Source organism: Panicum hallii, chromosome 1 (genome assembly GCF_002211085.1).
Source record: "Panicum hallii strain FIL2 chromosome 1, PHallii_v3.1, whole genome shotgun sequence".
NCBI lineage: Eukaryota > Viridiplantae > Streptophyta > Magnoliopsida > Poales > Poaceae > Panicum > Panicum hallii.
This window is the reverse complement of record NC_038042.1, coordinates 43,243,407-43,269,069: the sequence shown is the minus strand read 5'-3', so window position 1 is coordinate 43,269,069 and position 25,663 is coordinate 43,243,407. Positions and strand designations below refer to the sequence as shown.

The window sequence follows — 25,663 nt, the reverse complement described above, 5'->3', positions numbered from 1 at the left end:
CTCCCATCCAAACGCGAGTTTATTCGGGTTCGACCCAACCCAACTCTTTTCAACCCACGAACCAAACACGTGCTTAGGGGACTAGATGCAGGACCCTTGCCGGGATCAGGGATTACGCTGTTACATGCTGCCTACGGAAGATCTCCCTCTGTCGGTCACTCTTGTTTTCCCTCTCGTTAACGCTTTCTCGGGGTTTGAATCGGGAGGCTAGCTTTGACTCTGGTTAAATTTCCTCTGCTACATATTTGGTTTGAACGTTTTAATTCTGTTGCGGCGACGATAATGGAACATGAGGGTAACAGCTTTCACGATTTGAATCGGTGACCACTGCGTGTTAACATTCAAAATTATTTTAGCTGCATTTATATGAGTTATTTTATTTGTTTATTTTTCGGTTTCACAATGGTTAATGAATGATTTTTGATACTTTAGAGCACTGCATTCGAAGGTATGCACTATTGTTCTGCTCTGTTGCAAAAATAGTTTGTAATTGTAGCTGTTCTGCGATGCATTTTCAGCGGAGGCAATATTTCATGAATTCATTAATTCTAGTACTTCATGAATCCTGAGTTAGGCAGTAATTTAATTAACTAAAATGTTTAATTTGCCTAGTTCTGAACAATGTTTTTCTTTACATAGGCATTTGTAAATATGATGTCGGTACATACAGATAGGGGTACCTCCCGCTAGGGTATCCAGGCCTTCGGCTTCCCATACTCCCCCTCGCCTCTGGGCCACGTGGCATACGGCCTCCGGGCCTGACAGCTGGGACCGCGGTCTCCGGACCCTCCCCCGAGCTCCATGAGGCCCGGGGTCTCTACCACCCAGGTGGGCGGGAGAGCTCTCGGGAAGCCCCTGCGGACCCGGCCTCCCCTGGGAGGTCCGGGGCCGCCACGTGTGATGGCCGGACCATCGCAAGCCAGCCCGCTCCGACCGGTCTCGGCGGCCCCGGGCCCCCCTTTCCCCGGGAAGGGGTCCGGTGCCGCCATGTGTTGCCCAGCGGGAGGAGCGAGGCTGGCCCCGCCGCGTGCATGCGGCCTAAGGCCCCTTGCGGGTCGCCTCTCCACCTACCAGCATTTAATGCGGTAGCTGAGTCGGGCGCGCCAAAGTCAAAAGGTGCGGCCTGCCACTGACACACGGGGCAGGTAAGCTGACACCACGGTAAGCCCGCCTGTTCTGAAGGCGGCGCGTCATATCACCGTGCACAGTGCGCGGACTGTGTACAGTCCCGTCACGGCGCTGCACGCGTGATGATGGTCTGTAATAGGCAAAGCCAAGGCGTGCGCTGTAACAGTGCACATGCATCGGGTCAGCGCAGCTTCACCGCCTGACAGGAGGTCCCATCCTAACAGAGATAGCACGGCTTCACTGTTATGCAACGCTGACGCCGGATACTGTGCAAGACAAGGCTGTACAGGGCCGTATCCAAGTTATGGATACGCACATCAACTTCCTGATTGAGAGGACTACGGAGAGGAGCTGGAGATGAAGATCTCCATATCTCTCTTAGAACAAGCTTCTGCTGGCCGGACCCACATGTCGGGGTCAGGCTCAGTGTAAGCACCCCCCTTGGACTATAAAAGGGAGGGTGTACTCGTTAGAAGGGGTTCCAACAGGCAGGATCACACGAACACAAGTCCAGGCTAGGTTCCATCCAAGGCTCTTACAATCAATACAATACCATAGTGGACGTAGGGTATTACGCTCCGGCGGCTCGAACCACTCTAAAATCTCCGTGTCCTTCCTGCGTTCATCTGTCCACCGATCGAGCGCTCCTAAGTCCCCTCCAAACCCATCCTTAACTAGGATTAGGCGGGTGCTTTCCACCACCCGGCTGGAGAATTCCTCCGACATAGTCCACCGATCGAGCGCTCCTAAATCCCCTCCAAACCCATCCTTAACTAGGATTAGGCGGGTGCTTTCCGCCACCCGGCTGGAGAATTTCTCCGACATATGATATCATGAAGAAAAGAAAGGATGCACACACCTTATAAATGCATGCTTTTTCTATGTCGTAATTTGCTTATAAATTTTCAAATCTTTGTTTATGGTTTTTCAAAAAGTTGCTCATTGTCATTTGCATTTTTGCGGTATAGAGTTGGATAGCTAGGCTAGTAGCTTGAGGATCTAGAGTTGACAATAGATATTGATGCAAATGGTGTGTACCCTGCATGTAAAAGGTCGGGGTGAAGAATTATATGAGTTGAATACATGAATGTTTTTTGTGTAAGAGAGGTAGACAATTTTTGGCACAAACTTCTAAGCATTTTAATTGGATTAGATACAAGGTACTTATTTTATACAAAAATATGACTTCAAATATAGATAAATGTATATACTGGCTGGTTATTTACTGTATTGCTGGTGCTTACTGCTGTTCTTTATCATCTGTTTCTTGGAAGTCACTTGGAAAAAAAGAGAAAGCAAATATTGTTAAGTGGTTTACAATTCCATGACAACTTTTTTTTTCATGTTGCATGATCATTTTTTTTCATAATTTAGTGTTCTGGTTTTAGCAAATTTTCATATTTTGATGAGTTTTTTGCTATTTTTGGTTCAACTAATCAACTTTAGAAGCAAAAATTCAGTTTTAGTCTAGCATTCTGTATTCTCGTTGAGCATTTTTATATTCTGATTATCGGCCTCCTTTTTGTACTGATTCAATCCTTTTGTTTGGTGCTTTGTGCATAGGTTGTATAGCAAGCTCACACAAAATTTGATGATGGAGCGATTCCATTTTTCTAAACCTGGTGATAGCGGATGATGCCTAAAGACTTGTTTTTGTGAATGTTTAGAATTTAGATGGCCGAAAATATCTTTGCATGTTCTAATTTGCTTACAGCTTTTCAACGCTTTCCTTGCGATGTCCATAAAAGTTGCTCTTTATTATAATTTTTGAGTTAAATTACCAGTATTAAGAAGATTGAATCGTCCGGAAGCAAGCAAAATAGGAGGTGGTCGTGCGGGTCTGGTTCCGGTAGGAATTTAGTCCTAACCGGTGCTAGCTGGATTTTTTTTTTAGAAAAGGAAAGATATGGCATGCAGAGAGTTTTCTTAATAAAGGAGCAGCCGTACGCTAGGTATATATAATGACCAGTCGTAAGTTAGCCACGTCCAATATCCTATATAGATGATGAGCAAATAAATTTAATTGTATAAGTGTACATGGAGCATTAGAAGTGGTTGATCTTTGCAAAAAGAAAAAAAGACAATAGGTAATTGTATTGGGTTGAAATTTCATTAATATGGATAGTTAATCCAATATCGCCGGTAACTTAAACCTCGCAGTGGGGTGTGTGTTGTCTACGGTTATTTTAGCCTTTATATTTCTTTTTTAATATAATGATACGTAGTTCTTCCATGTATTTAAGGAAAAAATAAACCAATATTGCTGATGCTAGGAGCCTACCCCACTCTTGGTTGTGAAAAGGAAAATAAAGCAAAAAAAATGAGGTTGAAATGAAGAGAAAGAAAATTGAAAAGAGCCCGTCAAAACAAAAAGAACAAGAAACTAGAACCTAAACGAGCGGTCAGCGAGACGGGGAGGAAAGGTGTAGAGCCATAGAGGAGCATCCCGTGGCGGCGGCGGCGGCGGCGTCCGGTGGGAGATGTCGATCCTGTGGGAGAAGAGCGCTGGGTGGCGGTGGCTGGTGCGGCGGACGCGGGACTCGAAGCCCTTCTTCTTCACCTTCGCGGCGCTGTGCGGCGTCGTCCCCGGCGTGATCGGCTACGGCGTGATGCAGCTCACCAGCTCCCGCAACGAGCAGCTCGAGGCCCACCTCCGCTCCACCGCCCGACCCGATACCACGGTGCGTGCTCGCGCTTCCCTCGCACAGATCCCGCCCTGACCGATTATTACTGCACACCACCTATATTTCAGTCGCCTGAAATCTGAAGAAACTTTCAGGCGACAGCTCTATTTGGTTTAGGGGAGGGGGGCTGCCGGCCGAGAAGGGGATGAGTGCCTCCAGGCTTAGGAGGGAGGGTCGCAGGGAGCATGCCGGTCAGGCAGTGGTGGCGGTAGAGACGGCGGGGCGCCACCGGTCGCGGGCGGCGTTGGACCCCCGGATGGGAAGGGTCGGGGCGGGGGCGGGGGCGGGGACTGCCGCTGGATTAGCGTGGCGGGGGCAGCGGCGTGCAGCCCAGCGGCGGGGATGCCGCAAGGGCTGGAGAAGGTGGGCGGGAGGCGGGGGCGACGAGCCGAGGCGAGCTGACTACTAGAAACAACAAAAACCATGCTGTGAGCCTGTGACTAGATGAGAAGCAGACTGAGGTAGAAGATGATGATCTTGCCATTCAATCTCGATCCAATGGTCGTGAATCGTTGCCTGAGAGATAGACTAATTTTCAGGCACCTGAAAATTAGCATCTCCCTTATTACTGTTGGGAATTATGTTCTGCGATTTGAGATAACTGATTGGAGATCTATAAGTGGATTGGTCGATCTAGTTTACGCGTTCAATCAAGTTTCACTTCAAATTCAAGAATTTGAAAGTTGCGGCAGCATGTGCGACTGTGCGAGCGATTGATGAATCTGAACTAGGGTTTCGGCCTTGTGTTTCTAAAAATGTTTTGAGGGATAAATAGAGTAGCTAGCTTCTTTTTACGTTTTCTTTTCTTGCACAAGTCATGATTTGATGCTCGCGTCGCCGAAGGAACTAGGAACCCATGAGATTAGGATATCTGAACCAGATTGATTACATGACTATATCTGACTGCCTGGTTCTGGTTTCCAGACCAAGATCCTTAGCTGTGAGAAGTAAATTGCCAACTCTTAGTTGTATTGGTTGGAATGGTTGAATCCATCCCATTTACAGCTCATGGCAATAATAGCTGTACCCGCCAGCCAAAGCATGAGTGATGATTAGAGGGAAACCAGCTGGCTTTGGTACTACATTTTTTTTTTGCTCTTTGTTTTCATAATTGATGAAGCTTACTCATGTTCAGTCAATATCTGTCAAAAGCACCATAAGCTTGCCTTATTTCTCCAGACCCTCTGTAAATGCAATTCTTTGTTGCGGTATAACACACCTATTATTGGCATCAGAGTGCAACAGTTATGTAATTATAGTTAACTATGAATAGAAAGGGACTGAAAGGCTTTGTTGTTGTTGTATGAATAGAAAGGGAATGGACTAGATAATGATGTTAGGAATAACAATCAAATGTGAATCAAAAGCTTTTATTGTTAGAAATCTAGGCGATATTCTTGTCTGGTCTAGGATAAATGGTTATCTGAATAGCTATGGGTGTTAGTAATTTTTGCTAAGGCAGTGTTATGCTCATAGTGAAGTCATGCTGGTGCTCTGTAGTTAAAATGCTTATTCCCAATAACCTGGTCTTCTGTGAACAAAGTGCCAATAATACCCAAAAACCAATATATCAAGTGGCAAAACCGTGTTCTAGAAAAAAAAAAGTGGCAAAACCACAAAGTCCAATTTATAATTTTTGTATTGTTTCGGTAGTTAATTTTCTTGTTATATGTTAGTTGAAACTTGCTTTTAGAGCTATGGAAGCAGTCATTACTCATTACCCTACTAGTGCCTGGAGGTGGAAGACACCAGTATTCTGCTGAGAGTAAATTAATACACCTACCACTATAGTTTTGTTGAATGATTGTTTCTTCCGCTGCTGGTCAGTCCATCTGAAAGTTCGTTTCAATTAAAATTTTGTTCGTGTTGGGACAGGCAGGGTTTATGCCTTTATGGTCTTCTTAAGGTCATACATGGTAAATTCCAATGAGTCTTATTATTGGAGCATTTGTCATTCAAATTGCTTTAAGTACGCCTTCATACTGCTATTTAGCTTGCATTTAGGTAAGGCGTGGTTGTTGGCTTGTAGATCATGTTAGTTTTTGGTTTATCAAGACCAAACTTGTTCTGATTTATGGATTAAAAGCATACCCTTGTGGAAAATATTTCATTTTTCTAAAGCCAAAATTAAACAGCTTGCTGCTGCAGGGCTCAATCCCAACTATCTACCAAAAACCAAATCAAATGGCTTGCTGCCAATGTTCAATTGCCCTGGTTTGTTAAGTATTGCAACTGACCACTCAGCAGCGTGAGCTGCTGCTTCCACAGTCTCCTATTTTGAGCAGTTCAATGATCAAATTGCGTCAAAAGAACAAACAAGTGTTTGGAAAATTCATGAAGAAAAACATTTGATAGAAAGTTCATTAGTCTGTGCAAATGCTATATTGTTCTCTCAGAGTTTGGATCTAGTTGACAAATTAACAGTATAGTCACACAAAACAACCCAATTTAGGGATCCTGATCATGATGAACAAATGGCGAGTGCAAACAGTTAGGGGATAGATGAGGATTCCCATCTATTGCAAATGTGTTTGGTTGGCTCGCAAGGTGATATGTAGCTGCCAGCTGATGTTTGGGAAAGACGGGTGGATTTGATGTGCTGGCTGTTTTGATGATTTCTTAAGTTTTGTATTTAGGAGTAACTTAGCAGGAGAATCTGTATCTTGTTTCTGTTATAATAATTCACCATCTAGTAGTAGTTACTATTTTTGTTGTCTGTATATTGTTTCTGGTGCACTAATTCACCATCTAGTAACAGTTACTATTCTTGTTGTTTGCTAGTAATGGTGAATTGGTGGCTTACAGTTGCCTGTCCATGAATCGATCACTGTATATCATTTGAAAACTGGTTATTGAACACCTCCAGCTTGTACTCATCACTCATTGTCAAATGTTACAAAGTAAGTTGTATGTACAAGGACCTGACTGTGATAAACTGTTTCTTGCCTTTCTTCATATGCTCCCTGCAGTACGAGCATGTGGTACATGCTGACCTGGTGATGCCCATATAAGGCACGTGCAGAGATGTACTTGACAGTTCCCTTCTGGCTTCTCAGGGGGTGTTTATGGCATTGCATTACTGGTTTACTACTTGCCAAAATCGTTTGAATTTACTATGCTTGATTGTTCTCTTTTCCTCCCTTTTTTTCGTTCCTGGTGTTACTATGCATACAGGGTTTTTTCCCCTAATGTTTTATTGCGCTTTTATTTGTGATCCCATTTTTCACTGATAATGAACTCCTGGCAAGCAGATGATGGGGCAAGTGAACAGGGAGAGACTGGCCGAGTTTCTTGGCGAGCTGCAAAGGAAAGAGGACACGAACGACAGATACGTCGCCGCTCTGAAAGGGGAGACGCTGACCAGGAAACGCTACGAGCGCATCCAGCCCGTGCCTGCCCCCGCCCAGGCCGCCCAAGCGAGCCAGGAGGCCGCCAAGGCTGCCAGTGCTGAGGAGAAACCCAAGGCCTAGTGATTCGCAGTTAGTGTTACTAGAAAATCTCTGAGCATAACCGGGCTTCAGCTCCGTGAGTAGTCAGAGCTTGCAAACGTCGCCATTGCGGAATCCTTGAGTAAACGCTGCTGTGGACCGTCGCTTGTGATGTGGATTGCTTTTGAGTTTTGACTGAAGAGAGTAGAATATCTGGGATGCCCGTGCACGTGCTTGTTCTGTAACGACTTCAAAGCAAGCATCTTTTGGGCTTTGGCTGTTGAATCTTCTTGAGGAGGCACTTGCTTGGTCCACGTACAGACGTAGTATACTGGTACGGGCATCCAGTGAGGCGCGCCGTACACGACCCGGTAGGCTGGACGCCCGGGTCGAACGCGCGCTTGCAATTTGCCTGGTAAAATGCTCAACCAGTGAAGCGTGCGCGAGCGCGACACATGAGATGGGGGCATGGACGGGAGATTCGTGGCCGTGGGGTCGCGATTTTCTGGTCTCGAAACGGGGCATCGGGCGCTCTGAAGATCGAGGCGCACCGTTCGGCATCGTTGAACGAGTCTGGCTTAGCGTCCTGGCGTGCCTCGCGTGTCGCCAGGCACGCGGGGCGCCAGACGAGGAAGACGCCTCCCTCAGGCCGAGGCAAACCTCGTGGGAGGCCAAGGCCAGGAGAGGCGTGGGTTACAGGATCAGAACCAACTGAAGTTTTCCTGATCCGCTTTTACTTTTTTTTTGAAAGGGATCCATACTATAGGGGGTTTCCTTATCTGAAATTGACTGAAAGGACTCTGGATAGTCTAGATGTCGTTGAGATTTTTTTTTTCTTGTATACAAAAAGGAACACGCATTGTTGTGCGTTCGATACACCGCGCCTTGCAGCGTAGTGGTCGACTGCTGCTACTCCGGTTTGTTTGCTTAGCATTTTAAGTTGTAGGCCGAGGCTCAATAATGAATGATTGCTCTGTGATAGGGGATATGAGCGCCTGGGAGTGACAAATATGGGGTCATCTGTCCTGGCAAAGGTGGAGACAATATAATTGTCCTTGGGAAAAGATAAGGGCAAGGATAAATTTGCAGCGACCCCTCGCCAAAGGATTCTACATCAAAGAGGACCCTCTCTGCTCATTGTATTGCACTACCGACCACAGTGGCAGATTCATAACGCCACAACACAAACCAATCAATCAAGTACAACCACAGACTACTCATATAAGATAACCCTTAACCCTATTGTTTGCTTGGTTTGCTAATCCCGGGGTTCTACTAGTTTTGAGGTGACTGAAACCCTGTTTCACATTTCAACGCCTTTCTGAAACCAATTAGATCAACACCCAAAATCATCACTGCGGTTACGATAGATTTCGATTGAGGCTATACATTTGCACTATACTAATCGTAGTTTGTATACAATAATCAAAGAATCATCACTTTCATTTTCTCTTTTGCAATGTGACATTAGAGCTTGCATTTGTGTACTGACTTGAGGTTCATTTGGATTAGTAATGAAGGCTGGATATTATCCAAAACAGTTGTATAAACACTTGACGCCTTGAATGGCGATAAATAATGTCTCCCTCTTTTAAAGAGTAATAAAGATATAAAATTTGAGGCAACTGGAAGGTCTTCTCTTTCTCTGTGAAAGAGCAAAAAATAAGAATTCAGGGCTTAGTTAGAGTTTGGTGCCTAAACTAGATTTTTGGAATCTGTTTTGGGTACTCTTGGAGATGCTCTAAGGGATGCTTATTGCTATTATTACTAGTATGTTTTTCACGTTGGTTGGCACATGTGTGCCTGTGGGCGGCAGGCTTAATGTCTTTGACACCTATGGCAGATAATGGGTGTGAGCTAGTGTGGGTTTGTGAATTACACCACAAACATGGGTTTGTCTGATAGTCCCTACCCATGCGCATTTTGCCTATTGGCATCATGCTCCCTCCTCATTATTAAAAAAAATTAGGTTATTATCATGGCACACTTGCATCTTATTTTTCTTGCATTAAATTCAGAATAATTTTAATGGGATGAGTCTTAGGGACTGTTCGGAAGGGTGGCCACAAAAATTGTGTCTGGTGGAAGCGGGAAGCGGCCGCGACCTTGCTTGATGGTTTCGCGCCCGCTAATTCAAATCCAGCGTTTCGTTCGAAGTGTGTTTGCGAGAAACGTGTTTGACGCAGACTGTTCTGCGGGTTTCTTTCACTTTTCTCCACGGAACCTATGGGAACGCTGAAACAGAGCCTTAAATTGGTAACACACATCCCATTTGAATGTAGATATTCAAGTTCGGAATTTAGAATTGGTATTGAGTGTATCGAATATCTATTATTTGGTTGGTTAGGGAATTGGACAATTGGTATTGGAAACTCAATTTAATATAGGGAAGTATTCGGCTTATTACCAACCTTGCTCTCGCGATTCCGAGCCATCCCGCTCCGTGCTGGGCTGAATTATTACCCCACCCTCACCCTCCCAATCTCTCTCTCTCTCAACTCTGGCGCACAGCGCCGTCCTCCCTGCCAATTTAGATGCCGTCCTCTGCAATATTTGATGCATGCGCGAGTTTGCGGCCGCTGCCGACGTCTCGCCCTCGCGGCGTAGCACCCCCTTCCCTCGACGAGCGCCGAGTTTGCAGCAGCCGCCGGCCTCTCGGCCTTGTGGCGCAGTGTCCCCTCCCCTCGACGTGCCCGCTGAGTTTGCGACGGCTGCTAGCATCTCGTCCTCGCGGAATTACAGGACTGCGCATATGGTGCGTATATGGTATGAATATTCTAGAATAAGGGATGTGATATGTCCAATAGCTTATACATCTTGTAAGCTACTCGGCCACGAGTAGAACTAGTCGAAACATAAGAAAACTATCTGAGCAGTACTTGGGTAGGACTTCTGAGCTCGTATTTGGTTAGTATCTCCGTAACCCTGTTCTTTCGGACTATATAAGGGTGGGCAGGGATCCCCTCCAAAACTTAATTATTTAAGACAATACAAACCACCACACATGATGTGGGATATCACACTCCTTGCAACCCGAACTTGTCTAAACCCTTGTATTCCTTACACCTTCGAATTTCAGATCTCGGCGACACTCCACCTAAAACCTACCACCTCAGGGGTATTCCTTGGTGGGCTTAGTGGTAAAACACTGGTAGATGGCGCATCAGGTAGGGGCGCTCATCGAAGAGCTACTGGCAAACTCGATGTCATCGTTTAACTTTACTAGCGCCGTGCTCGACGAAAGCACTACGTTTACCTTCGGCTTCTGAATCTGCATCGCCAATAGCTAGGTGATTTCAACCACAACCTCGCCAAACCCAGAGAGCCCGAGGTGCATGCAACAACTTCTCGCCATATCATCGACAACCCCATCGACATCTGCTTCCGGATCAGATGTGGAAACCCACGCGACCCGATCCAGGAACTGTGACTTTTCTCAGATCGCGGCTACGGCAAGCTGGCGCGTGGCAACGCACGTCGCCCCGGCTGCTCATCCTAGCCAGCTAGGCGCGATGCGAGTGCGACCGGCCGTGTCGGGGCAGCTTCCCTTGCTTGATGCTAAGCTGTGTGCGCGGCTACACCCGAACAAAAAAAATCCCGGCGACCGGCCGCCCAATCAAGGCAGTCGATCGATATGCATCTCGTAACATGCTCGCTGCGAAAATCTCAAGCAGCATGTTTGACGAATCAGAGTCCTCATGGTACAAGATCAAGGATACTTGTCCCGTGCATGCTGGATTCACTGCACCAAAGCAGCTTAATTTCGTGGACCACGTCTAATTTCGTCGGCCCAATACAAACTGACGAAAATTATCAAATTATTTCACCGGCTTGTGAAAGCCGACGAAATTAGCTGTATTTTTATCGGCCTGACAGAGGCCAATGAAACAAAGCCTATATTTTCGTAGGCCTCAGAGATGAAAATACTTCTAATTTCGTCGGCTCAAATCTGGCCGACGAAAATAGTGGTGCCCTAAATACCTGGCTCCTCCCCACGATTTGGTTGTCTTGCTTACACAGCCGCCAGCCACACTGCCCCGCCGCCACCGCCGCGGGCCCCCGCCACCACCGCCGCCGCCGCCGCGCGCCACCGGCGCCACCCCCGCCGGCCCCCCGCCGCCGGCCCTGCGGGCCCCCGCAGCCCCGTGTGGCCACATGCCACCTGCCCCGCGGGCCCCGCCGCCGCGGTGTTCGTCCGGGCTCAGATCTCGAGCCTCTTCGCCTTCGCCTTCCTACAGTGCCTGCTCCGGTACCTGCAGACGCAGTCCGTGGTGCTCCCGCTCGTCGCCTGCTTCGTGGCGCCCTTCGCCCTCCACGTCCTGCTCGCGCACCTGCTGGTGAACGTGCTCGGCCTGGGGCTCGCCTGCGCGTCCGCCACGGTCTCGGCGACGCTGTGGGCGTCCTGCCTGATGCTGCTCGCCAACGTGCTCCTCTCCGAGGAGTTCAGCGAGACGTGGAGGGGGTTCTCCGCCGACGCCTTCAAGTACGTGCTGCCCCATCCCACGTTTCGGCTGCAGCTTGGAGCTATGGGCGTTCGAGCTCCAGGTGCTCATCGCCGGTTTGCTCCCCCATCCCACCGTCGACACGCCGCTGATCGCCATGTGGTAAACTAAATGTGTTCTCGCTACTGCTTGATCTCCGGATGAAAATTAAACTGACAATGTCGTTGTACCATCAGTTTGATTCATCATCTTGAAACAAACTACTGATCACTTATCCCGCAAAATGATGTGTGCAGCGTTAGCACGGAGGCGATTACCTGCATGATCTCAGTTGGGTTTAGTGCCGTGGTGGCCGTGTCGCCGTGACGATGAAGCTCTCGGTGTTCCTCGCCCTCTCCTTCGTGCTGCTCCTGGCATTCGGCCACAACCTGTGGGCGAGCCTCTTCAGCAGGAGCTCGGCGATCGTGTCAAGGATGACGATTACCACCCGATGGTGTCCCTGCGTCACATGATTTGTGGGCTACACTGCAGTGTTTCTAGATGGCGAGGCGAAGGAGAGTGCAAAGAAACCGAAGAAAGCTTCCTGGTATATGCAGCTGTTTTTTTTAGCAGGCGCCCAGTATTTTCGTCGGCTAGGCAGGCCGACGAAAATATGCTGTATCGTTTTCGTCGGCTGGATGGGCCGACGAAAATATGTCGAATATTTTCATTGGCCTCGCTGGCCGATGAAAATAGTTTTATTTTCGTTGGTTGCCGACGAAAATGCGTTCATTTTCGTCGATTTTATTCCGTCGGCCTATTTTCGTCGGTCTGCCGACAAAAATAGCTATTTTCGACGGCTTTTAGGCTATTTTCAACGGTTTCTGGCCGATGAAATTACGCTATTTTCTTGTAGTGATTCCACGTGCGAAGCTCACGTCAAGGAAGATCGCGGATAAACAATTTGGAAATCTAACGGCTGCGGCTATTGGTGGGCAACTATACACGCTGTAACAGGTCAGCATGACTCCAAATTGCGTTCCTGGGTACCTCGATAACTCATCAGGACTTCCGCTGACGAGGACGTTCGGCGATCCGTCGATGACTATCTCGACTACTCATCTCGACTAGAAAACTAGTTGGGAGCGGATCTTACACCGTTAATAACTAGTTAGAATCGACTCCGACAGATCAAGCTTCATCAACAAACCGTCACGGCTCCATCAACGTCTGCGGATTCATCGACAAATCATCCACGAATCAAGCTAAGTCATACTTTAATATTTTTCTAAATATTTTTATATCTCTAGATATTAACCATATGCCTCCGTGGTCACCTCGTAATTGCATTTCTGACTACTCATGTAGCTTCGGGCTTGTAGTCGGGACTACACCTATGGGTGTATAATATGCGCTCCACGAGCGTTATTTTTTTTCATGCAGCGCTGACTGCTCTAGTTTTCTGAAAATGGCCGCTAAAATACCCGGGTAGCACACGCTTTAAACCGTGAGACCTCGACTCTTCTATGCGTCTATGTTCCTATACGTGCATACGACCATATTCTCTGCGCTATGGGCTACGACTATCAGGGATCAGGTGCTTAAACGTAATAAGTTACCTACCCTGGGAATTTATGTGACCTAGCAAGACGTGAAAAATTTTACATGTAATTTACAATGCTGGGATTCGCTCCCAACTCGGTATCATATATATCAGTTACAACATATTTTTAATGTTTACATTGCAGGGACCAGACCTGGACCATGCCGCTGGGTGAAGTATGCTGCGAAGAGCTGCCTTACTTGGCCATCACTTCGTCGGCACAGACCGCTCGGCGTGGTTTCGGCATGGTTTCGGTAGCTCGTTTCACACTCGGGAGTTGGGTGTGACAAGGCACTCGGCGTGCCCTCGTCGACTCGTCTAGCTCCCATGCTCGGGGGCTGGGCGCAACAAGGCATTCAGCGTGCTTTTGGCGGCTCGCCTGACTCCCATGCTCAAGGCTGGGCGCAGGAAACAACTTAGCGTATCTCGGGTGACTCGTTTGGCTCCCATGCTTGGGGACAATGCGCGAGAAGAGTTTATCTCGTGATAAGATTTGTTTTGGGCGATAATTTAGTGTTTCTTTGAGGAAGTTATTTGTTTAATTATTTTTTCTAGAGATGTCATCCCGAAAAAAGGGTTTTGAATTTCTGAATCAATTTGCCCACTTTAATCATCATTCGAACTCAAGATTTATTTCATGATGCATGCCACGATTCTTTGGATCTTTTTTTCAAACCTTGAGATTTTGATTCAAGGCTGAGGAGGTGCAGGACACTTGTCATCAATAGCTTATTTTTGAATTTTTTTGAAAAATAAAGATCGGAAAATTGAAGACTAATTTGACCCTCAGCTTGATTCTTCGATTCAAGTCTCGGGGGCTACTCCTGGATTGCGAGTTTCATCGCACCCCATATAAAAGAAGACTATTCGGGGCATGAGCACCTAACAGTCTCGAGGCAGCCAAGGAAGTACTCGAAAAACACCTTCAAGACGGAGTTTCAGAAGAACTTGAAGACGCCTTCAGAAGTAATCGAAACCTATAGTACTCAACTACGAAGAGGTCAGGGGCTTGTCAGACCCGGTGCCATAGGACTGCGCACATGGTATGAGTATTGTAGAATAAGGGATAGGACATATCCCATACTTTTTATACATCTTGTAAGCTATTCGGCCACAAGTAAGACTAGTCGAAACAGAACGGAACTACCCGAGTAGTACTCAGGTAGGACTCCTGAGCTCGTATATGGATAGGATATTTGTAACCCTATCCCCCCAAACTATATATAAGGGTGGGTAGGGACCCCTCCAAAATACAATCATTTAAAGCAATACAAACCACCACACAGAACGTAGGGTATTACGCTCCTTGCAGTCCAAACATGTCTAAACCTCTAAACCCTTGTGTTCCTTGCACCTTTGAGTTCTAGATCTCGGCGACACCCCATCTAAAATCTACCACCTCGGGGGGTATCCCTCGGTGGGGCTTGGCGGTAAAACACCGATACACGGCACAACGCCCCCTCCAAGCGTGCCATCTCCAAAACACTGCAGTTGGTGGTCCTCCAGCTTCCACTCCAATGTGGCCGCTGGCGCCGGCCACTCGCCACCCCCAAGTTCGACGATGAGGAGCAGGATGGTTGCGAGGTGAGAGGAGCCCTCCCCCCTCTCCCCTCCTTGGCCAGTGCGGTCCTTCTGGCCTTCTCCCATTTCAATTTCATATTTTTTTTGCATCCAAATAGGAATTGAATTGGAATGCTTCTTAGAATTCCAAAATCCAATATCATGGTCAACAAAACAACAATATCCGATATATGGCCATTTCAATATTATTGCCAATTTGGTATTGAACCCAATTCAATGCTATGCCCTCCAACATCCACATCCAAACGGATAAGGAGAAAGGGAAAATTGCATCCCTAGGTATAAGCAAATGTTGAGAGTAGGGACCAAAATATAGTTGTAAACCATGAAGAACATGTGGGAGTTGTGTAATGAGATCGATAAGTAATAGACAGCCAGGTGGCAGCTAGAAGATTGAGCATTTTGTGAGTTAGCAACAATATCTCTTATATCATGCAAGACATGGTGTATCACCTCAAAGATAATAATATATATATTTTTATTCTAGCTTTCAAGATCAACTACAATCACAAGCTACCCATCGAAAAGAAAGAACCATGTGCTTGCTCAGATTAGTAAGGGATCTGCTAGCTTTTGTGTTTCTACTTCTCTGTTTCATATTTTCTTATATTTTTTGATTTTTTTGAAACCTTTGGTTCAACATCCAAGACTTCACTTCTCACATGTGTTTCTCCGTATACAGTGCAACATTAAAAGAGATTTAGGCTGTAATCACACAATAGCATTATAGTAGTATCTAATAAACTTAGAATCATCATAATCCTTTTATTTATTCTTGCCATGAGCTATTAGGGCTTATATCCCTACATGAATCCACTAAATTGATGTGCATTGGTAACAAGGGGTAGGTCTTTTTTCTTACTCAAATCAACAATAAAAAGAATCATTGGACATTAATGATAGGAATAGCTTCTCATGAAAAAGCCAAATCTCCAAGTCTACAAAATTTCAAGAATACAGTTGGTATTGCTTTTATGACCTTCTAATTGAAAATATAGATATTGGAGTAACTGGATGGCTTGATTTGTAAAAATACACTCTTCTGCTTCTACCAACCATTTCATGTATGTAACATCCTAAAATTTACCTTTATAATGTTTAATTAAAGCCAGTGTGTGAACCTTGTGCATTCATATATTTAGGCTTCAAAAGAATCAATTTTGAGTTAATTAAAACAAATCATAGGCTCAACCTTGTGTTGATGTACTTATGTCGTTGCATATTTTGTTTTTTGTTTGAGTGTGTTTGAGCTCTAGAGTCTTTTCAAAAATTTCTGAATTTTTTCAGGGTTTGATTTTCTAAACCTTTCTTTCATTTTCTAGCAAAGAAAATCCTTATTTATTTTCCTTTCTCTCCTTTTTCTTATTTTCTTCCTTTTCTCCCTCCTTTTCCTTGGCCGCCGGCCCGAGCTCCTCTTCTACCCCACCAGCCTCTTCCCATCAGGCCAAGGCTTTCCTGGCCCATTTACTTCTCTCCCCTTTTTTTTCCTCTTTTGGGCTGACGCCAGCCCACTCATGCGTCTTGTCTCCCTCTCACCATGGGGGCTACTTGGAGTCACACGTGTGACTAGCACTCAAGGTGTCACACAGTCATATTTTCCAAAACTGTATGTTCAAATCAAAATTCGACTGCACCTGATGAAATATTTGAAACAAGATCACACTTGGATGATTTTTTTGAAATATTTTTTTTGAACGCGGAACAATTTTTTTAAGCTGGAACAATTGTTCTAATAATATAAAAATTATTCCGCCTTATGTGATGGTTTGACTGCCAATCCCACTTGTGACTCCTAATATTTCGGTCTCACCCCTCACCCGCCTCCCTCTCCCTGTCACTGACGGGCAGGGCCTGCTCGTCATCTCGCTCCTCTGGCCGAGCCGTGCCAGACCCGACCCCGACATCGAGACTGCCCCGAGCTCGCATGCCAAGACCGAGCCGACCCCGCACGCGTGCCCTTTTCTCTCCAGCAACTAGCCCTGCACCCTTCGCCCTAAACCGCGCCGCCTTTTCCTTGCACGCACGTGCTGCCACCGCAACCGCCGTTGTCAATCTCCTCCGCCGTCACTCACCCGCCCACATCATCGCCACCCCAAGATTGTTGGTAAGCCGGGGATGCTCCCCATCTCTATTTCCTTCCTTTTTAGTCTACCAACACGTGTCTCCATGCTCGCCGCAGCCTTGCCGCCGCACCTCCTCGTGCCACAACCCCCCTAGATCGCTTTGCTTCGTCGCCCTCGTGCCCTTGCTGCTGCCCGTGCATTTTTTGGCGGACCGTAGCGCCAAACCGGTGCTAGTCCGACGAGCCGCTGCCGCGCAAGTAGCCCGAGAGTTCCGAGCCACCCGATCCGCGGCCAATAGCCAGGGTCAAACCTCACCCCCATAGTTATCCATGGCATTTTTGCAGAAAACACCCTAGTTTTATATGAAATCAACCCGCCAGCCACTTCTATTAAAAAATAATTCCAGTTCAGTCCATTTTATCTCATTTAACTCTCTGACCTTTGTTAATTTAGAACTCGCAGTCCTTTCTTAGTGTTTTAGAGCTTAGGCCCTCATATTTTTTATAAAATCATGTTTTAGCCCCTAGTTTCTTTCTATTTAGCCTGTTTAGTTAGTTTTTCTCGCTTTTAAGCCCCGCAGAACTATTTTTAGCGTATCTTTAGCATTTTAAATCCGTTTTAAGCGTTCTTAGTACCGTTTCGATTGTTATAATGCAGAACTAGTTTTTAAGCTTCTTCCTTCTGTTTCTCAATGTTTGGTGTACTGTTTTTAATTTTTTTCCTTTGTTTGCTTGTATATGCTTGTATTGCAATTTCTTGGCTTGTTCGTGACGCGTAGACGAGGAGCCATTCGAGCACTTCCAAGAGCAAGAGTTTGAAGAATCTGAGCAGCAGTAAGGGACTGAGCAAGGTTTTGAAGAATATGAGCAGCAGCAAGAATCTAAGAGATCATGTAGGAGTAAAATAGTATTGGCATGTAAATAAGCTTACTATACCTAAGAAAATCTCAGTAGTATACCAAGAAGATTAAGCTGCTGCTGGTATCCCAGAGTAGAAGTTACGGAATAATTTCTATACATAGATAGTATACTACAATTCATAGGTTCAGGTAATTCAAAATAATCCAAGTTCAGGTAATAATTTAAATATCAGTACCGTTAAACTACTTGCAGTTCTTGAATGACTTGAGGATTGGAATTGACAAAACACTTAAGATTGCTAGACAGAGACAGAAGTACTGAACTATAGACAGAGGCTTCTGAAACTAAACATTACATCATATTAACCAACTAGTACGCATCATATAGATATTTGTGTGTTTTGAGGACAGTAAGGGGTGTTGGTTGTCTGCTTCTACCAGAGCCAGGCTCGCGGGATGCAGAATCATTTTGTTTGGTTGCTTGCATGGATGCTGGAACCTGGCTCCCTAGATGCAAAATACGTTGCCCAGCCTGGCTCGGGGAAACGACAGTGGTGGCCGTTACTCCACAGCCAGGCTCACCGGATACAAGCGGTTAATCAGTTAATGATGTTATTAGTCTATGATTAGTGTTAGTGTATATTAAATGATATTGACATATTTTAAATACTATTAGGGAGTAATATGATGAATTAGGAGCTATAAGTGAATAGTTGCACATATTAAATACCATGATAATGGTTCTTATCTAGTTCATGCAACATATTCACATACGAGCAACCAAACACCATCTCGTTTCAACCAGGCTCAGCACATTCAAGAAACCAAACATAAAAATTTTGCATGCGCTCAGCCTGTCCAGTGGGAGCCTGGTTCCAGGTGCGAGCCAGGCTAGGCTCATAGGCAAACCAATCACACCCTAAATGGAGGTCCAGTAGATAAATTATGAAGCTTCCTAGTAGATAAGTTATGAAGCTTCCTTGTCAGTAAGTAATAATTGTGTGTTTATTTTCCCTAATGGATCCAGCAATAAGAGAGATGTTAGAGTAAATTGCAAGTGACCTTATGTTCAACCAGATGGCGGAACAACTTCGGAAAAGTGCTTAGGCTGCTAATAATAGGGTATCCCTGCGTTGGACCTCAACCGTGCATGGAGTCAATGTAACAATTCATGAAAAAGATCCTACATTTGTGTCAATGGAAGAGCAAATAGCAACAAAAGAGGACCAAAAATCAAAGTACATAATAACTAGAGCTGCTCCCACCAAACCTACACATTTCAAGGATTTCTTGGATTATGGTTTGGGATAGTATTGGGATGTAGAATGCGAGAGGGAAAGTTAGAAAGGGAGGGGGATGTGTGTGTTCTCACCGAAGGTTATCACTGTTGGTGCCTCCTATGACCTCGTGATGAGCGGTGCCGAGGAGCCGACGGGGTAGTAGTGGAGTGGCAAAATGTGGAGAGGAAAGAGGTGATGCAGCAGGCGACTCGTTCAAGGATGAGGAATTGAGGATCTCCTTGGAGAGCGGCTTGTCGTCGTTGAAGGGGATGACGTCCTTCGCTCCACGGCCACGGTCGCTAGGGACGGCTACATCCGCCTCCTCCGCGTGCATGAGAAGGAAGTGGAGAGGTGGATCTACAGGGTTGGTGGTGGGGACATCGCTCCAGTGGCGCGCGGCGACACTCCAGTCGTGGGAATGGCGGGATGGCATTCGGCTGGCAGCTGAAGCTAGGCTGATACACAGGCGACGGCATATTGGCAGGCAGATGTCGTATTAGCAGGCTTCGCAGGCGTTGTGGGCTTGCGGGCTAAATCTCAGCAGACATGGCCTCAGTTTGATCCTCCCGCTAATAGTTAGCTAACTTATGGATTCAAATAGATCAGCTAATGATATTCCAGCTATTGAAATATTAGTATCTTATTAGCTAAATGAGCCAGCTAATCCCAGCTAAAAACGTTAAAAGACCAATTTACTCTACATCTTTTGTTGATTTTCCCACGCTACCAGCACCCTTGTCCTGCCATATTTAGTTGCGACGCACGCTCGTTCCGTGAGTTCTTTTTCCCCGCATCGCATCTGTTTCACCGCCTTCATCTCTTCCTGCATCTCTTCCTGTCTTGGACACGAGTGAAAATTGCTGTTGGAGCAGCAAAAGGCCTTGAGTATCTTCACGAGAAAGCATAGCCTCATATCATACACAGGGACATCAAATCCAGCACTGTACTTCATTCAAACCAAGCTCCTGATATGGCAGCTCGACTTCATTCAACTAGGGTTCTTGGAACATTTTGATATCATGCACCTGAGTATGTGCAATTATCTTTTCAGTAGTATTATTAACAGCTGCAACCAATTTTTACTTATAGCTAAAAACACATAAAAACACAGAGGTAGCATGGTCTATTCATATTAACAATTAGCAATTAGTTGGTGGATCCAAACACACCTAACTAATGAGTAGTTAGCTAATCTTTAGCTAGCTAAAAGAGACTATTACCAATTAGCTAGCTAACCATTAGCTAGATAGAATCCAAACAGAGCTTTAGCAGCCTTTCTTGTGTGTATCTACTTACAAAATGCGGACGCCAACAGGTGCCCACCGGTTTGTCTTTTGCAGGCGGGACTGATAGGCTTGCAGTAGGGATGAAAGCGGATCGGGTAGAGTGGATAATACATTTTCCATCTCCTAATCCGTATTTTTGTTCGGATGCGGAGCGGATATTATATGAGTGCTGATACAAATATGAACTTTTTCAGATGTCGAAAATGGTACGGAGTTAGATCGGTGTCGGAGCGGAAGCAGATTAAAATACTTAGATAATACATGCTTAGCTTTTTATGGATTGGAATAATTGGACAATTCATAAACCAAAGATATAACACAAAAATGATCACATTTGTAGTACACAACCCAGTTCACAAGTCACGTCTATGATGGTCTTAACAATCTTTTTATACTTCACACTTAATTGTGCTGGGCTTCTTAGGCTAATTACAGTGGGGGGTTTCATATCCCTGTTTCCAAGAATGCCACGTCAGCTTGGCGGATGAATGAAACACTGTACCTCAATGGAGAGTTTCATTTCACTGTTTCCAAAGCTAATCAGTGTAATTAAATGCTAGTTGATCTATTGGCGCAGGGGATCCCCATGGAACAACGACGGTCACAGTGGTCGTTTCACACCATTTCCAACGTCTTGAAAACGAGTTAGCAGAGTGTCGTGGGGATGAAACTGATTCCTTTTCTTCCCTCATTAAATCAGTGCCACATCATCAAAAATGCTAATGTGTCATGGTAATTAATATCATGAAACTTGCCATGAAACCCCTATTGTGATTATAGCCTTGGAGTACACTACGCCAAAACAGCAAATAGGAGCAAGCAATCTGAGACAAGCCTCTAAGGGCATGTCTCAGATTACAGAAAGAGAGACACGCTAAAAATGCGGGCGCGGCGCTGCGTGGGGTTGGGGAGGATAAGAGACAAATGCAAGACGCGCCATGGGAGGGCACGTCTCCGATCATTTTGAGATCTGAGATGCGCCTTAACGTGGCTCGTCTCGCATTTATTCCCACCTCAATGCGAGACGCGCCGTGGGAGGGTTTGTCTCCGATCATTTTATAAAGCCACAGAAAGTAATGCGAGACGAGCCTTAGTAAGGCGCGTCTCGCATTGATCCAGGGCCCCCAAAAGGGGGGGGCGCGGGGGGGGGGGGGGGGGGCGTCTGTAGCGTACAATACATTACATATTACATTATATTACATGGAATCAATCCCTTGAAACCGAACGAACCGGCTTACATTACATTACATCAGTAAATCCAGCAATACATTACAATGTCTCAAATACAAATAATCTCACAATACATTACAATATCTAGCTAAATCCAGCAATTATTATTACATCGATATTAATTATTAGATAGATATTAAATCAGGCAATGGCGCTGGCTTACGAGCACTAGCAGCTTCGCAAGCTGAATCATCGTCCTGCCCCCTGTAAGCGTTGTTGTTCCCCGAGCCACAACAGTTTAGGGTGACGTTGGCTGAACAGTCGCTGCAGGGGAGGCAGCCGCCGAAGCAGCTAAACAGCTTCGACCAGCTCAGAAATTTCATCTTGCACTAGCTCGTGTTTTGTGGGTTTCATGAGACAATAGAAATCGTAGAGTACTACCACTAAAGCAAATAAAGAGAAGCTTCCTCCATGGGTTTCGTGGGTTTGCTGATGCAGATTCAGGCAGAATGCGACGATTCCAACAAATACATGCAACAATGGGGGGGGGGGTACCCGATCCTTATGCGCGGGGGATGTTGGTGGTGAAGGGCGTTGTGGTCCCCGTGTCGCAGATCTGCGGCTGGTGGTGGAGAAGCCCGGGGATGTTGGTGGTGAAGGGAGCTGTGGTCCCCGTGTCGCAGATCTGCGGCTGGTGGTGGAGAAGCCCGCTGGAGGAGGCGCCGCAGATCTGCCGGTGGCGACCGCCGTGATCTCCGAAGCGTTGCACTCCGGGAGCGCGGCGGTCTCGGAGGATGCGCCGAGGAGGGTGATGCCGAGCGCCGCGGTCTCCGGCACGCTGGGGAGGGGGATTTTGGTGGTGGCGAGGTCCTCGGTCTCCGGGACGCTGGGGAGGGGGTTTCAGCCGTGCTCATTTCGTTCAGCAGTACATCTCGCAAATAGCCGGGACGCGTCTCGCTTTACTTTACTGAGACAAATGGGAGACGCGCCACTGGATGGCGGCTCTCAGATCATGCGGATGGGAGACGCACCACTGGATGGCGGCTCTCAGATCATGCGGATGGGAGACGCGCCACTGGATGGCGTGTCTCAGATCATGCGGCGCGTCTTGCATTTGTTCCCACCTCAGACAAGACCCGCCTGGGGGTCTGGAGGTCCGAACAAGCTGTCCGAACTTGCAGTCTGATACTTTGGTGGTGCGGCTGGGTGGATCTGGGGAAAGTGGTGCTAGCCGATGTGCGGCTGGGTGGATCTGCCACGGCGGGCAGTAGAGATCTCATGGGGAGCGTGTCGTGGCGGGCGGCTGGAGCACGATCAAGCCTCTTCTTGCTGTCGTGTGTCGCGGGGGTAGTGGCAAGGTACCTCCGACATGATATCGATTCTTTTGGGCCAATAAAATTTAGCGCAACTCTAGATCTAAATGACCGTCGTACTTGAGCCGAGCGGGGCCTTTTATGCCCAAGTCAAGTCTAGCTATTACTACTATACGATTGTTTCCCTCCCGTTTTCCAAACGAATTCACCCCAACCAGTGTGTGCGTCCTGCCAGGCAGATGTCGCTGCCTACATGAGCCACTCGAGCGAGGCCGCCGCCGCATCCATCCCATCTTAATGTGTTTCTCGTCCATCACAACTGTACACATTTTGGTACTTTAGTGCAGTGCTAGAAGTAGAGTTAGAAAAACTCATTCTATTGCCTTAATTAGTTTTCTTTGTCCATTTAGCCTTGGAATAAAATTTTGGTTCGATTGACTTTCGAAAATGTTTGAATTTTCCTTTTGGTTCACCATGTAATAATTAAGTTCTAAGTTCAAACTTTTATGGCTAGAATAGGGCATTATAACTTATGTTCAAAAATACACCAAGATTTTTTCATGACTATCTTCAGACGTTAAGAGCATCTAATACTAAATTAATCCGAGATAAATCATATAGCATGAAAAGTAAAGATGAAAATCTTAAAATATTTTTTCTAGCACATGATATCATGTCATTTGCCATCTAACAATATTTGAACTTAAACACTAGTTGTGCATGGCCTCAAACTATGAGAATCCTAACGTTTTAATTTCATATTCTATATAGATGTCGTATCGGTGTTGGATGTGTGGTCCACGCCTTTGCAAGGAGTTTATGGATGGTGTTCAAGCCTTCATTAAGAACGCGAAGAAAGATATGGTGGACAATGGTATACAGTATCTTTATTGCCCATGCAAAAATTGCAAAAATGAGAAGCGATATCTTCAAGAGCACGTGTTGAAATCACACTTGATCAAACGTGGATTCATGGAGGATTATCGATGTTGGAATAAACACGGTGAAGAAGGACTTAATGAAGCAGAGAGTAGGGATTCCTATGTGGAGAGGGAGGTCCATAGCGTTGTCAAAGAAGAGGATGACGATGTGGACGAGGCGGATATACTAGGGTTGAGCAATGCCGACATCATGGAATAGGTACTAATCAAACCCGGCCCCATAATAAAGCTTACAATTAGTATAATAAGGTCGTGCTAATATGAGTTTTCATATCTGGCTTGACAGGTTGATAACATAGAGGAGATGGTTTGCAATGCTGAGAGACACGGCGACGATGAGTTCAAAGGAGGCGAATTCGGAAAGTACAAGAGGATGATCGAAGACTCTAAGAAACCTTTCTATCCTGGTTGTGGATTGAAATACTCAAGGCTATTTGCAATGGTGAAGCTTTTCCAGTTAAAAGCAATCCACGGATGGAGTGATGGCAGTTTCAAGGAGTTGTTAGCACTCCTTAAGGACATGCTTCCACAAGACAACACCGTCCCTGAGACCGTTTATGAGGCCAAAAAGATTATCTGCCCGTTGGGATTGGAGGTGAAAAAGATCCATGCGTGCAAGAATGATTGCATTCTCTATCGTGGCTCGAATTATCAGGACCTTGAGAAGTGCCCTGTTTGTGGACTCGATCGATTCAATCGTAGAAAAGATGGTGGTGATGATGAGGACTGCAACAGAACAAAGGGCGGACCTAAAAAGGTGTTTTGGTACTTTCCAATTGTTCCACAATTGGTGCGCTGGTTTGCAAACAAAAAGGAGTCAGAATTGTTGCGATGGCACAAGGAGAAGCATAAGGTGGACGGGTTGATAAGACATCCTGCTGATGCCACACAATGGCGGAACATAGATTTGCGATATCCTAAATTTGCGAAAGATCCGAGGAATATTAGGATTGCAATGAGCACAGATGGCATGAACCCATTCATGAACAATAGCACACATAGCACCTGGCCAATTGTTCTGACGATATACAACCTTCCGCCTTGGTTGTGTAACAAACGGAAGTACATTATGCTATCGGGCTTGATACCGGGGCCACATCAACCTGGGAATGACATCGACACTTATTTCAGTCCTTTGGTTGACGATCTGAAGTTGCTGTGGTGTAAAGGAGTGGAGGTCTGGGATGAGTACAAGCGTGAGTACTTTCAGCTTCGAGCCATTTTGTTCGCGACTATCAGTGACTCTCCAGCGGCACGGAACTTGTCCGGACAGAGCAAGAAAGTAGGTTGCGGGTGCCCACATTGTTTGAGAGAGACAGACTCTGAGTACTTGAGTGAGTCAAAAAAAATAGTGTACATGGGACATAGACGCTACCTTGGAATGAAATACCCGTTCCGGAACATGTGTGATCACTTCAACGGTAAGGCCGAGAAGAGGCGTCCTCCACCGCATTTCTCAGGTCATGATGTCTATGAAATGGTTAAGAATGTCCATGTTGTCCTCGGTAAGAGGAAAGGAGAGAAGAAAGGCAAGAAGGGCAAGAAGGTCGTTGTTGAAGAAGATGACATGTGGAAGAAGCAGTCGATTTTCTGGGAGCTACCGTATTGGAAGGACTTAGACGTCCGTCATTCTATTGATGTGATGCACGTGGATAAGAATGTCTGTGAGAGCCTTCTCGGCACATTGCTTAACATGGACGGAAAAATGAAAGATCACGCACATGCACGAGCTGATCTGAAGAAAATGAAAATTAGAGAAGAGTTGTGGCTCAATGATGACTCCGTTAAAGGAATGGAGCTGCCCACATCATGCATCACCCTTTCAAAGAATGAGAAGAAGGAGTTTTGCGAGTTCTTGAAAAGTGTGAAAGTTCCAATTGGCTACTCAACCAACGTCTCGAAGCTT

General features: G+C 46.1%; 1 protein-coding gene and 1 pseudogene across 1 annotated transcript; both read left to right on the top strand.

The window, feature by feature from the left end:
• Nucleotides 1-3,497: 3,497 nt before the first annotated feature.
• Nucleotides 3,498-7,469, top strand: LOC112878719. Its single transcript, XM_025942926.1, has 2 exons — nucleotides 3,498-3,809; nucleotides 7,064-7,469. The coding sequence occupies exons 1-2, from the start codon at nucleotides 3,609-3,611 to the stop codon at nucleotides 7,280-7,282; spliced, it is 420 nt and encodes a 139-aa protein (XP_025798711.1). The 5' UTR covers nucleotides 3,498-3,608; the 3' UTR covers nucleotides 7,283-7,469.
• Nucleotides 7,470-10,395: 2,926 nt separating this feature from the next.
• LOC112897165 lies at nucleotides 10,396-12,194 on the top strand (annotated as a pseudogene).
• Nucleotides 12,195-25,663: the final 13,469 nt, after the last annotated feature.

Excerpts from the sequence above, each read along its gene's own strand:
- LOC112878719 (XM_025942926.1), top strand. The coding sequence starts at position 3,609 with ATGTCGATCCTGTGGGAGAAGAGCGCTGGGTGGCGGTGGCTGGTGCGG. Across the intron at positions 3,810-7,063 it reads CCGCCCGACCCGATACCACG|ATGATGGGGCAAGTGAACAG; the intron begins GTGCGTGCTCGC and ends CCTGGCAAGCAG.